Here is a 16,441-nt window from a genome sequence, read left to right as displayed (position 1 = left end):
GTGTTGATGTTCTCCGTATCCATAGCCTGAATGATTTTACAGTGCACGGGGATTGAACAGGTTTCCTGTTATACTCATCAGAGGTGTAGGAATGGTCTGTGAATCTAAAAAAAATATGTGCAGATGATTAAGAAAACATGCATACGACAGTATTTATACCTTGGTTTTTGTGGTAAATGTGAATGAAAAAAGCAGTTTTGATAATGGTTTTCATACACATGCCTTGTCCATAATGTAGAGGTCTATGGGATTTTCATTGGAGAGGTAAGGGAGGAGGAAAATGCAAGTGATCTGCTTAACATTCCAATTGACATACTTTTGTATACCTCCTCATCTGTATCTGCCCCCAATACAGCTAGCCTTCAACATATTCTTATAGCATACATGTTCTTACCTCTTTGTTGATTGATATCCAATGAATCGTGTCCATTTTCAGATTTAGAAAGATTTGCACAAATATTAAAAGATAGATGGTATCATCATAAAACAATATATATTTAGATCATACAAACCTTTCCTTAAAAATGTTCTGGTAAGTGCCTGCATCTGCTGTCCTAACTGTCCAAATATTTCAGTTGGGCAGTTAGGTTCCTGCAAGAACCCCTACCAACTAACGAGGTTCCTTGATGAACCCCACCTCCTAGGGAGTTCTTGGAAGAACCTTTTGGGGGCAATTTTCAGTGCCAAGAACCATAAGGTTCTTCAAATAACTTTGAGGATCTTAGAAGAACCCTTGTTGAACAGCACCAGCTGTTCTGGATGACTGTGTGATAATGCTCTCTGTAGCCGATGTGAGCAAGACCTTTAAACAGGTCAACTTTCACAAAGCTGCGGGGCCAGACTGATTACCAGGACGTATACTCAAAGCATGCGCGGACCAACTGGCAAGTGTCTTCACTGACATTTTCAACCTCTCCCTGACCGAGTCTGTAATATCTACGTTTCAATCAGAACACCATAGTCCCTGTGCACAAGAAACCGAAGGTAACCTGCCTAAATGATTTTCACCCCGTAGCACTCACGTTGGTAGCCATGATGTGCTTTGAAAAGCTGGTCATGGCTCACATCAATAGCATCTTCCCGGATACCCTAGACTCATTCCAATTCGCATACCACCCCAACAGATCCACAGATGACGCAATCTCAATCGCACTCCACACTACCCTTTCTCACCTGGACAAAAGGAACACCTATGTGAGAATGCTGTTAATTGACTACAGCTCAGCGTTCAACAATCTAGTGCCCACAAAGCTCATCACTAAGCTAAGGACCCTAGGACTAAACACCTACCTCTGCAACTGGATCCTGGACCACCTGATGGGCCGCCCCCAGGTGGTAATGGTAGGCAACAACACATCTGCCACGCTAATCTTCAACACTGGGGCCCCTCAGGGGTGTGTACTTAGTCCCCTCCTGTACTCCCTGTTCACCCACGACTGCGTGGCCAAACACGACTCCAACACCATCATTAAGTTTGCTGACGACACAACAGTGGTAGGCCTGATCACCGACAACGATGAGACAGCCTATAGGGAGGAGGTCAGAGAACTGGCAGTATGGTGCCAGGACAACAACCTCTCCCTCAATGTGAGCAAGACAAAGGAGCTGATCGTGGACTACAGGATAAGGCGGGCTGAACAGGCCCCCATTAACATCGGCGGGGCTGTAGTGGAGCGGGTCGAGAGTTTCAAGTTCCTTGGTGTCCACATCACCAACACAATATCATGGTCCAAACACACCAAGGCAGTCACAAAAGGGCACGACAAAACCTTTCCCCCCTCAGGAGACTGAAAAGATTTGGTATGGGTCCCCAGATCCTCCAAAAATTCTACAGCTGCACCATCGATAGCATCCTGACTGGTTGCATCACCACCTGGTATGGAAACTGCTCGGTATCTGACTGTAAGGCCCAGTACATCACTGGGAACAAGCTTCCTGCTATCCAGGACCTATATAATAGGCGGTGTCAGAGGAAAGCCCATAAAATTGTCAGAGACTCCAGTCAACCAAGTCATAGCCTTTTCCCTCTGCTACTGCACGGCAAGCAGTACCGGAGCGCCAAGTCTAGGACCAAAAGGCTCCTTAACTGCTTCTACCCCCAAGCCATAACACTGCCGGACTATTTACATTGGCCCCCCCTACAATGCATAGTTGCTGCTACAATGCATAGTCACTTCATCCCATACCTATCCCTACCTATGTACAAATTACCTACGCACACTGACTACCCTCGTTTATTGTTATTTTATTGTGTTACTTTTTTAAATGTTTTATTTTATTTGGCAAATATTCTCCTAACTCTTTAACTGCATTGTTGGTAAAGGGCTTGTAAGTAAGCATTTCACGGTACTTATTGCATTCAGAGCATGTGACAAATACAATTTGATTTAAACCCTTAATTTTTAGAGTGTGGGGGACCTGAGCCTTTATTCATTTTAATAAACTTTCAAGAATCTCTTTACACAAAATATAGAAAATGTATGGAACATTGGCACAAATATTTCCATTGCTTTGAAGTAAGGGGAGAAATTCTCCTCAATTTCACTCTCAACCCTGGCGATTTGAATGGGTAAACGTAGGATAATCATTGGGGATAAATTAAAGATTTAGTGGAAGACGGTTGTACACTTCCCTGACAATGCTTATTTCTTCCTGCAAGTGAGAGAAACTTTTGGCGGATTCAGCATTATTTACTGAGATAAGAACTGAAGAATGAAGATGGGTGGGATAGACCGTTGTGGGCGGCTCTCTCTCCACTCGTATGAGCAGAGGCTCTGTCTGCTTTGCTGTGATATGAGCGGCAGACCAGACCGAGTGTAGCCGAGTAGGCTACGTGCCATAAATAAATCAAGTCTGAACTGTCTCAACCGAGTCAGAGAAAAGGGTATTTGGTGTCGGCTGTTTACCTCCAGTTATTCTCTTGGGAACAACAGAACAGGCTGAATTATTCCGAGCAGGGAGCTAGCTGCGTAAGGTAGGCTAAAACAGCACAGGGAGGGGCGAGAGCGCGGTAGAGACGGGCGCATAAACTCATTTGGCCACGTCTGTTCTCTCATAACCAGCCCACTACAAGCTGAAAGCCGTTCTGCAAGAGATGTTTGGTCTGTCTTTGTCGTAGGGTGTACTCATAATTCGAGGAGCGGTCAGAGGATTCGATATACGTGGACCAGTGCCATATATTTAGATAAACATAGGGATCTGCTGTGGATTGAATGTGTTCTTCACACCGGCAGTTTTAAGTCGTCGGAGTGAACCGAGGTGCGTTTTTGCACGGCGGTCTACGGTTGGTCAGTGTCTGTCAAACAGCGGCTCGCTGGGGGGCAGTCTTATTGGCTTTTTATGGCACTGATTGAATTGGATTTTGAGGTTATAAAGTTTATCTGTATTAGTGTGTGTCAGTGTAATGTTCCACAATTCTTCAATATTGTAGACCAGGCTAATAATTATATAATTGAATCTGGAGCAGGACTAAATGGGAAATTGTAAACAATTCCTGAAATCGTAATTTTTTATTGAACACGTAGGTAGGTAGTAAAGTAGATAAATTCAGTTCTCTGTGAAAATGTTCTCATAATTGTAATGTTTTTATTGTTATTTTGACCCTTAGAGAATCATTTCCAGCATATCTAATGTGGAAAATTGGTTGGGGAAATGAAAACAGTGATGGAAGGTGAATTGAAGGCCTTTTTGTGGCTCATTTAATAAACTATCCATTATTTTATGTTGCACACCATCTTGAATCATAATTTACATACAGGGCTGGCCCAAGCCTTTTTGGGGCCCTAAGCGAGATTTGGTTGCACCCCCCCCCCCCCCCCCCCCCCCACCTCACAGCAAAACATTTTAGTGGCCCCCCTCTTGATGATGGAAAGAAAAATGTCAGTTTTAAAGTTAATTTCCTTTTTACACATTTTGCCTTGGGGAGTAGAGAAAATGTTGTAGATTTAAAGCAAGCTTTCTGCAATTCTACACATTTTGCCATTGGATGGAGACATTTTTTGCAGTTTTTAAAGCTGATTTCCTGCAATTCTACAAATTTTGTGAAGACTTATGGTTGAATCAATGCTGTTTCCAGGTCATTTCAACAACAAAAAAGTCAATATGATGAATTTGAATCAACACGAAAAACTAATTGAATTTGCAAAAAGTCATCAATGTAAAGGAAGATAGTATTTTTTTCACCCAACTTTTAACCTAAATTCAATGATGTGATTTTTGTTGTTGTTGTTGAATTCACATTAGTTCACAACTCAACCAAATGTAAATAAAAAATAGACGTTGAACTGACATCTGTGCCCCGTGGGATGTTAATGAAATCTGAGTGAGAGTGGCAAACAAAATAAATTAGTGCCCCTAGTGACATATGCCCGGTCGGCATGCCCGGTCGGCATTCGGCCATGATTACTACAAGTTTAGATAAATTAGTCTAGCCAGCTAAGAATTGTTAGCTGACATGGTTAATTGAGCGACTGTCAGTAGCTATGAAATATGTGCATTTTCCCACCAGTGGTGTGTTTCCACCAAACTGACTTATTGCGGAACTCTACAGATAGTTGGTAACAAAAACTGTTGCGTTAAATAGCAAATGTGGTCTTGGCACGTGTGCTCTAGCCAACAGTGCGGCTAGGCTAGTCTACATGATGAGATTATTATGGATAAGGAGAAGAATATTTTTTGGTTGTCAAACGGCAGTCAAGTAGAGGGGGAGGAAGAGGATGATGATGAAGAGGATGATGATGAGGAAGGAGAGGAAGTAGAGAGACTGATAGATCCAGATAGCAGAGAGGACTGTGGGTTAGAGGGATATGATTCTGAGAAACCGTTGCCCCCACACAATTGACTGTGACTTCACTGTGCCATTACTAGATATGCTAATTTATTTACTTATTTTTAACTGTTAGTTTGTTTTGCCAAAATCTCATTTGTTGTGTCAGGTTAAGGTTTATTTTCAAATATCAGTTTAACATCATGTCACCAGAATAAGATCACTCTACATTTACTGGAAAGGTGCGTCAAACTCATCCCTGTCCACTTTCAGCACCCTGGGAAGTTCATCACAATTGATTTAATCTGTAGCTCAACAAACTGCATGGTTTCCCGTGTCTTCGTCGGAGGACCACACACCATATCATTGCGTGAGTCCAAGTTTACTTCGATATGATGGTTATTATATCACTATTTGCGCGTAAAGGAATTTACACCTCCATTTCTCGCATAATACATTTTACAGACACAAAAAGATCCCACCATGTCAAACGAACAAATTATCTGTTGGCATTTATAAAATTATGCCGAAACTTCTTGTGTCCCTCACAGCTGTCGTGATATTTTATTTTTATTTTTTATTTTTTTATACATGTTATGACTTTACTTGCATAAAAACTGTGGATGGGAACTGACTGACATAAAAAGAGAAACTGCTGATGCACAACCAAATTTTGAAATTGCACCTTGTTGTAGTCTTCTATTCTAACTCTCAACAGGAAATTGAGACCTCAACTGAGTCCGCCCGCCCATAAGAAAGTATGTGTATATACAGTCGTGGCAAAAAGTTTTTAGAATGACACAAATATACATTTCCACAGGGTTTGCTGCTTCAGTATCTTTAGATATTTTTTGTCAGATGTTACTATGGAATACTGTAGTATATTTACAAGCATTTCATAAGTGTCAAAGGCTTTTGTTGACAATTACATGAAGCTGATGCAAAGAGTCAATATTTGCAGTGTTCAGCCTTCTTTTTCAAGACCTCTGCAATCCGCCCTGGCATGCTGTCAATTAACTTCTGGGCCACATCCTGCCTGACTGGCAGCCCATTCTTGCATAATCAATGCTTGGAGTTTCTCAGAATTTGTGGGTATTTTGTTTGTCCACCCGCCTCTTGAGGATTGACCACACATTCTCAATGGGATAAAGGTCTGGGGAGTTTCCTGGCCATGGACCCAAAATATTGATGTTTTGTTCCCTGAGCCACTTAGTTATCACTTTTGCCTTATGGCAAGGTGCTCCATCATGCTGGAAAAGGCATTCTTCGCCACCAAACTGTTCCTGGGGGGTTGGGAGAAGATGCTCTCGAAGGGTGTTTTGGTACCATTCTTTATTCATGGCTGTGTTCTTAAGCAAAGATGTGAGTGAGCCCACTCCCTTGGCTGAGAAGCAACCCCACACATGAATGGTCTCAGGATGCTTTACTGTTTGCATGACACAGGACCGATGGTTGCGCTCACCTTGTCTTCTCCGGACAAGCTTTTTTCCGGATGCCCCAAACAATCAGAAAAGGGATTCATCAGAGAAAATGACTTTACCCCAGTCCTCAGCAGTCCAATCCCTGTACCTTTTGCAGAATATCAGTCTTTCCCTGATGTTTTTCCTGGAGAGAAGTGGCTTTGCCGCCATTCTTGACACCAGGCCATCCTCAAAGTCTTCGCCTCACTGTGTGTGCAGATGCACTCACACCTGCCTGCTGCCATTCCTGAGCAAGCTCTGTACTGGTGGTGCCCCGATCCCGCAGCTGAGTCAACTTTAGGAGACGGTCCTGGCGCTTGCTGGACTTTCTTGGGCGCCCTGAAGCCTTCTTCACAACAATTGAACCGCTCTCCTTGAAGTTCTTGATGATCTGATAAATGGTTGATTTAGGTGCAATCTTACTGGCAGCAATATCCTTGCCTGTGAAGACCTTTTTGTGCAAAGCAATGATGACGGCACGTGTTTCCTTGCAGGTAACCAAGCTTCCAGTCTGTTATTCGAACTCAATCAGCATGACAGAGTGATCTCCAACCTTGTCCTCGTCAACACTCACACCTGTGTTAACGAGAGAATCACTGACATGATGTCAGCTGGTCCTTTTGTGGCAGGGCTAAAATGCAGTGGAAATGTTTTTGGGGGATTCAGTTCATTTGCATGGCAAAGAGGGACTTTGCAATTAATTGCAATTCATCTGATCACTCTTCATAACATTCTGGAGTATATGCAAATTGCCATCATACAAACTGAGGCAGCACACTTATATTTGTGTCATTCTCAACTTTTGGCCACGACATTTTGTTAGGTTACAGCCTTATTCTATGTATACAAAAAAAAAGAAATCTGTGTCAATCTACAAACAATACCCCATGATGACAAAGAAATGTATTCAGACCCTTTACTCAGTACTTTGTTGAAGCACCTTACAGCAATTACATCCTTGAATCTTCTTGGGTATGACACTACAAGCTTGGCACACCTGTATTTGGGGACTATCTCCCATTCTTCTCTGCAGATCCTCAAGCTCTGTCAGGTTGGATGGGGAGCGTTGCTGCACAACTATTTTCAGATCTCTCCAGAAATGTTTTCGATCGGGTTCAAGACAACACAGGAATGCCTAAGGTACAAGTCTCTGAATGTCCATGAGTAGCCCGGACTTGAACCCGATCGAACATCTCTGGAGAGACCTGAAAATAACTGAGCAGTGATGCTCCCCATCAACTTGACAGAGCTTGAGAGGATCTGCAGAGAAGAATGGAAGGAACTCTCCAAATACAGGTGTGCCAAGCTTCTAGCGTCATACCAAAGAAGACTGGAGGCTGTAATCACTGCCAAAGGTGCTTCAACAAAGTACTGAGTAAAGGGTCTGAATACTTACGTAAATGTGATATTTCCATTTTTGTAGTTTTTTAAAAATGAAAGCCTGATTCACCCAGTCTCCTCTGAACAGTTGATGTTGAGATGTGTCTGTTACTTTAGCATTATTTTGGGCTGCAATTTCTGAGGCAGGCAACTCAAATGAACTTTTCCTTTCCTGTGGCGGTACGATTGCGAGACCGTTTCATCATAGCACCTGAGTAAAGTGTCTGAATATTTCCATTTCTTTATTTTGAATACATTTGACCAAAATTCTAAACCTGTTTTTGCTTTGTCATTATAGGGTATTGTGTGTGAATTGATGAGGCAATTAAAATATATATTTTTTGAGTAAGGATGTAACGTAACAAAATGTGGAAAAAGTCAAGGGGTCTGAATAATTACCGAATGCAGTGTGTGTGTGAACAGAAATGTTATTTCAGCTCGTGAAACATGGGACCAACACTTTACATGTTGCGTTTATATTTTTGTTCAATGTGTGTGTGTGTGTGTATACTGTGTATATATACCAGTCAAAAGTTTGGACACACCTACTCATTCCATGGTTTTTCTTAATTTTTACTATTTTATACATTATAGAATAATAGTGAAGAACTTCAAGAACTTTGAAAGTTTCTTCAAGGGCAGTCGCAAAAACCTTCAAGTACTATGATGAAACTGCCTCTCACGAGGACCGCCACAGGAAAGGAAGACCCATAGTTACCTTTGCTACAGAGGATAAGTTCATTAGAATTACCAGCCTCAGAAATTGCAGCCCAAATAAATACTTCAGAGTTCAAGTAGCAGACACATCTCAACATCAACTGTTCAGAGGAGACTGCATGAAACAGGCCTTCAAGGTTGAATTGCTGCAAAGAAACCACTGCTAAAACACACAATAATAAGAAGAGACATGTTTGGGCCAAGAAACACAAGTAATGGACGCTAGACCAGTGGAAATCTGTCCTTTGGTCTGATGAGTGTAAATTTTAGATTTTTAGTTCCAAACGCCGTGGCTTTGTGAGAAGCAGAGTAGGTGAACGGATGATCTCCACACGTGTGGTTCCTACTGTGAAGCATGGAGGAGGTGTGATGGTGCTGTGCTGGTGACACTGTTGGTGATTTATTTAGAATTCAAGGCATACTTAGCCAGCATGGCTACCGCAGCATTCTGCAGTGATACGCCATCCCAACTGGTTTGCGCTTAGTGGGACTATCATTTGTTTTTCAACAGGACAATGACTCAACACACCTCCAGACTGTATATATCCATCTATCCAGCTATCCAGCTATCCAGCTATCCATCTATCCATCTATCCATCTATCCATCTATCCATCTATCCATCTATCCATCCATCTATCCATCTATCCATCTATCCATCTATCCATCTATCCATCTATCCATCTATCTATCTATCTATCTATCTATCTATCTATCTATTTATTATAAAAATATTTTTTCTCCATTATTTTGGGTTCGGGGGCCCCCTAGCGGCCGGGGACCCTAATCAACCACTGATGTCGCTTATGCTTGGAGCCGACCCTGTTTACATAGTGCCAGTCATGTGGGAGGGGAGAGACGAGAGGGGGAGAGTGAGAAAGAGAGGGAAATATCATTGTGTAATCTGTTCTCCAGTCAGTCCTTCCCGGGGATACAGCCAGTGTTTCGTGTTTGTTTCTCAGATTTATCTTGCTTGTGGTTAACGCTCTCTTCTGTCTTTCTTTGCCTCCCCCCTTTCCTCCCCGTTGGCTCTGCACAGTTTTACACCCTTGGCGCTGTGCTTTTGATGGCGTTCTTGCAGAGGACTGGAGACTACTGCCACGCTCAACATCCCAGAGCATAGGCTGATCCAGGGGAGGATGCCCACTGCTCTGCCTTCTCCGCCTAATACCCTGCACTGATCCCTGGGTACCAACGCATCGAGGGCTCCCAGCCTCCCAGGACTCTCCACACCCTAGGTCTGTCACTCTAAGACCCTCTCTCAGGAACCCTAATGGGGTGATTGGACTAACTATTCCACTACTCTTCAGTGAAAGCCCCAAGACCTCATCTAAACCAACCACAGTGACCCTCCCAAGGATCGACCAACCCGAGGACAGACTTGTATTTATCAATCTTCTTAAAGGAGGGACAGGACTGAGAACGTCTGCAGGGTTAAAGGCGACAGGAGTTTAGCCCACCAGCGACCGTGGCCACCGTGGACGACCAGTTTGTGGTCCCTTTGCGTCCCTGTCCGTGTTGCGTTCGCACCACCAGCTGGGTAAGGGTTGTCAACATGGCCCGTATGAACCGTCCGGCGCCGGCCGAGGTGTGCTACAAGAACATGCGGCTGCTCATCACGCACAACCCCACCAACTCCACCCTCAACAGCTTCATCGAGGTGAGGATCGCTCGTTTAGACCTGCTAATATGTCTTTTTTCTTATGATTCTTTCTCCATACATCCCTCTCTTTCTCTCTAGTTCTTTTCTCCCATTTCTCTTTCCCTCTCATCCTCCCTATTTTTTTCCCTCTCTTCATGTCGTTATTCTCTCTCTCCTTGTCTTTCTGTCTCTCTCCTTGGCTTTGTTTCCACTAACACATCTTCTTGACACTGCTCCAAGGCCCTATCTTAAACTTCTTAAGGCTAGGCCCCTCGATAACATCCGCTGAAATGGCAGGGCGCGAAATTCCCAAAAATATTTTTTAGAAATATTTAACTTTCATACATTCACAAGAGCAATACACCAAATTAAAGCTTAACTTCTTTTTAATCTAGCCATCATGTCCGATTTTAAAAAGGCTTTACAGCGAAAGCACACCATATGATTGTTAGGTCAGGGCCTAGTCACAGAAAAACATACAGCCATTTTCCAGCCAAAGAGAGGAGTCACAAAAAGCAGAAATAGAGATAAAATTAATCACTAACCTTTGATGATCTTCATCAGATGGCACTCATTGGACTTCATGTTACACAATACATGTATGTTTTGTTCGATAAAGTTCATATTTATATCCAAAAATCTGAGTTTACATTGGCGCATTATGTTCAGTAATGTTGTGCCTCGAAAACATCTGGCAAATTTGCAGAGAGCCGAATCAATTTACAGAAATACTCATCATAAACTTTGATAAAAGATACAAGAGTTATGCATAGAATTAAAGATATACTTCTCCTTAATGCAACCACTGTGTCAGATTTTTAAAAATAGCACACCATGCAATAATCTGAGTACAGCGCTAAGCCACAAAAACAAGCCATACAGATACCCGCCATGTTGTGGAGTCAGTAAAAGTCAGAAATAGCGTTATAAATATTCACTTACCTTTGATGATCTTCATCAGAATGCACTCCCAGGAATCTCAGTTCCACAATAAATGTTTGTTTTGTTCGATAAAGTTCATCTTTATGTCCAAATACCTCCTTTTTGTTAGCTCGTGTAGTTCACCAATCGAAATTCACAAGGCGCGGGCAAGTCCAGACGAAAAGTCAAAAAAGTTATATTACAGTTCGTAGAAACATGTCAAATGATGTAAAGAATCAATCTTTAGGATGTTTTTATCATAAATCTTCAATAATGTTTCAACCGGACAATTCCTTTGTCTTTAGAAATGAAAAGGAACACAGAGCTCGCTCTCACGGCTGCGCGCGTGACTTAGCTCAAGGTATTCTGCCAGACACCTGGTTCAAACAGCTCTTATTCGCTCCCCCTTCATAGTAGAAGCCTGAAACAAGGTTCTAAAGACTGTTGACATCTAGTGGAATCCTTAGGAAGTGCAATATGACCCCATTTACACTGTATATACGAAAGGCAATGACTTGAAAAATGACAAACCTCAGATTTCCCACTTCCTGGTTGGATTTTTCTCAGGTTTTCGCCTGCCATATGAGTTCTGTTATACTCACAGACATCATTCAAACAGTTTTAGAACCTTCAGAGTGTTTCCTATCAAAATATACTAATAATATGCATATTATAGCTTCTGGGCCTGAGTAGCAGGCAGTTTACTTTGGGCACGCTTTTCATCCGAACGTGAAAATACTGCCCCCTATCCCAAACAGGTTAAGAAAGGTGTTTCTATGATACTGAGAAAAAAGCACAGACTATAGAGAGGATCTGATGATGACAACGGTGCGCTGGCTGCTCCAGTTTCCATGGCGATGTGTCCCGCTGCCACGTCGGTCTCTTGGCACGGGCAGTGAGAGGAGCGTGTTGCGCGGTCAGACAATAGCAGAACTAAGGCTGCCCTTCTCAGAACCACATGTGGGCCACGTGCCCTATCTTAAAGAGTGCCACAATGCCACGGACAGGCAGGCAACAGACAAACAAACAGTCAAACAGGCAGACAGACCGTCCCAGGCAGACAGACCATCCCAGGCAGACAGACCGCCCCAGGCAGACAGAAGGACCGTCCCAGGTAGGCAGACAGACCGTCCCAGGCAAACAGAACGACCGTCCCAGGCAGACAGACAGACCCAGGCAGACAGGCAGACAGAACCCTTAAAGTAACTAAATCAGCCTGCTGTACTGCTATGAGTATGGGTCCATGCACGTGTATAGGCTATATTTTTGTACACACATGTCCCCGCCCCCCAAAAGACACACAGTGTGAGTTATTTTTCAATGGAACTCCTTCCCTCCTTCCTCCACTGTAGGACCTTAAGAAGTACGGAGCCACGACGGTAGTGAGAGTGTGTGAGGTCACCTATGATAAGGCTCCATTGGAGAAGGATGGCATCACTGTGGTGGTGAGTACAGACCAAGGTCACGTCCCTCACACGTCATTGTGAAGTGGACACACAAACACACACGCACTGTGAAGAGAAGAGCAGGGTAGAGCGGAGTGTTTCGGTCGTGGACAGGACTTCCAGTACTGATTCCAGGGGTTTCAGTCGGGTATGGTAGGGTATTGTCATTGGTTGCACTGATTGGGCTATTTGTCTACATAACCTGGTTCAAGCATTCATGACATAACCCTGAAGAAAACACAGTGAGGTGTTTTACCCAATAAATGACTGGGAGTTTACACATATGGAGTGTGTGACTCTCTTTGTTTTTATGATAGGGTATGATAGTTGCCATACCCTAGCTCAAAACCCCACATTTTAAGTAGTTAATTTTTTTGGGGGGGGCTGAATTCATTCCAGTCCCGATTTAAAATTCAACCGCTGTTTATAGTATTAAATGGCTGACTTTAAGACCACGCCAGCCTGCGCACCTTTTCTGTCACTTTTAGAAGGCAGGGAGCAGAGATGGGGCCATCTGCTTTGCTGGTCAGCTGTTTAGCTAGACAGACCACTGAAACACTCGGGCTCCTGAGTGCTGCAGCGGTCTACAGAACTGCATCTCAGTGCAAGAGGTGTCACTGCAGTCCCTGGTTCGAATCCAGGCTGCATCACATCCGGCCGTGATTGGGAGTCCCATAGGGTGGCGCACAATTGGCCCAGCGTCGTCCGGGTCTGGCCGAGGTAGGCCGTCATTGTAAATAAGAATATGTTCTTAACTGACTTGCCTAGTTAAATAAAGGCTACATTATGCAGTGTGCCTATTGCTTTGAATTTGATTTTGGAATTTAACTCAACAATGCTTCAATATTCGCAGAATATTTCCCTTCCCTGGCGAATAATGCAGACTTGCAGAAATTAGCTGGTATTCATCTCTGGATGCAAAGCAATGAGACAGTGTTGGTGGGGAACGCAGGAGACAGACCGTGTAAGAGCAGTTCCACAAGGATGGCTTCATATAGCCTATAGCAGGGGGTCGGCAACCTTTTTTCATGTGTAGTGCCAATTGACCATTTCTAAAGATCTGTGTGCCAGTTATGATTTTCATATACACATTGTAGGCTACCTAACTGTGACCCAAAAAATGTGTAACCGCACACAAATGGAATAATTTTATAGCTGGCTACTATACGGAGGTGCTGTCCATTCAGGGCCATGCCACAGAGCTCCAGTATAGACGGGTTAGCTGACAACGCCACGAAAATGATGTGAACGCTTCAATGGGGCAGAAGGCAGTGTGTTGTTGTGACTCTGGATGGCCAGATAGCTAGCAACAATGACAAACTGCCATGTGAGGAATCGTAGGTGGCTCGTTTCAGTTAGTTTTATCTTGTTCTTGATACCATCTTGTTTTGAGGTGTTTTGACTGATGTCATCTCAATGCCAATATGACAGAAACGTATGTATGTTAGTAGGGTTGCAAAAGGTCGGAAACCTACCGGTAAATATCCAGAATTTTTTCGGAAATTTTCCATGGGAGTTAAGCCCGGGAATTTGGGGAATTCTGCCTAAATTCATCAAAAAAGTTAGTTTATAATGGTGAACCTTTTTTGTGTGATACAGATAAGGCAATTTTAGGTCTTGTGGCATATTTTGGTGAAACTATCACAAATTCAATGGAATTGCAACCTTCTGCATGCACAGTGCATTCTTCCATCACATGTACAGCTGATTCTCAAGGACTTGCACACTAATGAGATGCTATTGAGCCCACACTACTACACTGTCTGAGCCAAGGACTACATGCTTTCTGGTAAGTTTTGATTACAATACTGAGTGGGGTGAATATATTTTATGACATGCATGATTTTTTGTATATATTTTTTTTGTATAGTAGCCTACAGCAAAGTGTGTTTAAATCATTTCTGACTTGTTAACATTTTCTGCTAGTTAGTTTTTGCTACGTTGTGGGTTTTAGCTTGCTTGAGCCTGCTTACTGAAGTGTGTTAATTCACCTGTTTCCATACATGTTTCATTTTAAAGCATTTTAAAAGCATCTTACAAAGGAGTTGTTTAACTGCTTAACTCTTTATCTGTACATGGAATTGTATTTGTTGTTTTTTCAATTTTTTTCTAATCTTTACAGGAAAATTCCACGGGAACGATCTGATGTGTGGAGACATTTCACTGCAGCTAATGTAGAAGGAAAAGCTGTGTACATTTTGCAAATACTGTGGCAAATCATATGTGAAGAATGCAATAAAGATGCAGAATCATCTGGCCAAGTGCATAAAGTTCCCTCAGCGCTCACAACAAGGAACCTCTGACAAAAGTCCCTCTACTTCTATTTGAGGTGAAAATGATGAATCAGGCACCTTATCGATAGCAACAGCTCATGGTCCTCCTGGAATCAGAAGTTTTTTTGACTCAATGGAGGAACGTAGACAGAGAAATGCTGATGAATGTCTTGCTCGAGCTGTGTATGTAACTGGTTCACCTCTGATGCTCACAGGCAATGGGTATTGGAAGAGATTTCTGAATGTTCTTCGCACAGCGTACAACCCTCCAACCAGACATGCTTTATCTACTCATTTACTGGATGCAGAGTTCAAGTGAAGGTCAAGCAAATCATAGAGAAAGTAGACTGTATTGCAATCATCTCTGAAGGGTGGTCTAATGTTTGTGGGCAAGGAATAATTAACTACATCTCCACCCCTCAACCAGTATTCCACAAGAGCACAGACAAGGCACACCAGACACCGGTCTCTACATTGCAGATGAGTTGAAGGCAGTCCTCAATGACCTTGGACCACAGAAGGTATTTGCACTGGTGACAGACAATGCTGCGAACATGACGGCTGCTTGGTCTAAAATGGAGGAGTCCTACCCTCATATCACACCCATTGGCTGTGCTGCTCATGCATTGAATCTGCTCCTCAGGGACATCATGGCACTGAAAACAATGGATACACTCTACAAGAGAGCCAAAGAAATGGTTAGGTATGCGAAGAGTCATCAAGTTATAGCAGCAATCTACCTCACCAAGTAAAGTGAGAAGAATAAGAGCACCACATTGAAGCTGCCCAGCAACACCCGTAGGTGTGGTGTTGTCATCATGTCTGACAGTCTCCTGGAGGGGAAGGAGTCTCCAAGAAATGGCCATATCACAGTCCGCCGATATGGACAGCCCCATCAAGAGGATCCTCCTGGATTATGTATTTTGGGAGAGAGTGGTAAGCAGCCTGAAACTCCTGAAACCTATAGCAATAGCCATTGCACGGATTGAGGGAGACAATGCCATCCTGCCTGATGTTCAGACTCTGCTTTCAGATGTAAGAGAAGAAATCCATACTGCCCACTTCACTGTTGCTCCAAGCAGAGGAAACTGCAGTTCTGAAATACATCAAAAAGCGTGAAGACTTCTGCCTGAAGCCCATACACGCCGCAGCGTACATGTTGGACCCCAAGTATGCTGGCAAGAGCATCCTGTCCGGTGCAGAGGTCAACAAGGCCTATGGTGTCATCACTACCGTGTCTCGCCCACTTGGCCTGGAGGAGGGCAAGGTTCTTGTCAGTCTGGCGAAGTACACTTCCAAGCAAGGGCTTTGGGATTGAGATGCAATATGGCAGTCGTGCCAACATATCTCATCAGCCACCTGGTGGAGGGGACATTGTGGATCTGAGGCTCTTTCCCCTGTTGCCTACATTATCCTCCAACTCCCACCAACATCAGCCTCCTCAGAGTGCAACTGGTCCTTGTTTGGAAACACACACACCAAAGCACGCAACAGGCTGAAAAATTGAAAAATTGGTGGCCATCAGAGACAATTTGAGGCTTTTTGAGCCTGACAACGAGTCATCCTCAACAAGGTTGGAAAGTGACAGTGAAGATGAGGCCTCAGAGTCTGATGTTCAAGAGGTGGACATTGAGGAGGTCCAGGGAGAAGACATGGAAGCCTGAGAGGAAGACAACCAAAGCTTTAGTTTCTAGACTATCATTTTACAGATGTATGTTGAAAATGTTTTTGGGAGATGCAGTGGATCATTGGGGATCATTCAATATCCCCTTTGTTATTCAGTGAAATCATCCTATGTGAAGAGTCAACTAATTATTATATATATATTTTTTTATTGAAG

At 43.3% G+C, this 16,441-nt stretch overlaps 1 protein-coding gene across 5 annotated transcripts in view; it reads left to right on the top strand.

The window, feature by feature from the left end:
• Positions 1 to 2,769: 2,769 nt before the first annotated feature.
• The window catches only part of LOC129830998 (protein tyrosine phosphatase type IVA 3), a 34,482-nt gene continuing 20,810 nt past the window's right edge, over positions 2,770 to 16,441 (top strand). The window contains exons 1-4 of one of the 5 annotated variants that reach the window (XM_055893950.1): positions 2,770 to 2,974; positions 5,039 to 5,135; positions 9,360 to 9,980; positions 12,236 to 12,328. In XM_055893950.1, the coding sequence (XP_055749925.1) occupies positions 9,876 to 9,980; positions 12,236 to 12,328 (198 nt within the window). In that variant the 5' untranslated portion in view covers positions 2,770 to 2,974; positions 5,039 to 5,135; positions 9,360 to 9,875. Of the gene's footprint in view, positions 2,975 to 3,018; positions 3,259 to 3,860; positions 5,136 to 9,359; positions 9,981 to 12,235; positions 12,329 to 16,441 lie in introns of those variants that run through there. The other 4 variants (XM_055893948.1, XM_055893951.1, XM_055893952.1 and 1 more) reach the window with 4 other exon arrangements.

The sequence above is a fragment of the Salvelinus fontinalis genome, chromosome 32 (assembly GCF_029448725.1).
Source record: "Salvelinus fontinalis isolate EN_2023a chromosome 32, ASM2944872v1, whole genome shotgun sequence".
In the NCBI taxonomy this organism is placed as follows: domain Eukaryota; kingdom Metazoa; phylum Chordata; class Actinopteri; order Salmoniformes; family Salmonidae; genus Salvelinus; species Salvelinus fontinalis.
This window is presented reverse-complemented; position numbering and strand designations above follow the sequence as displayed.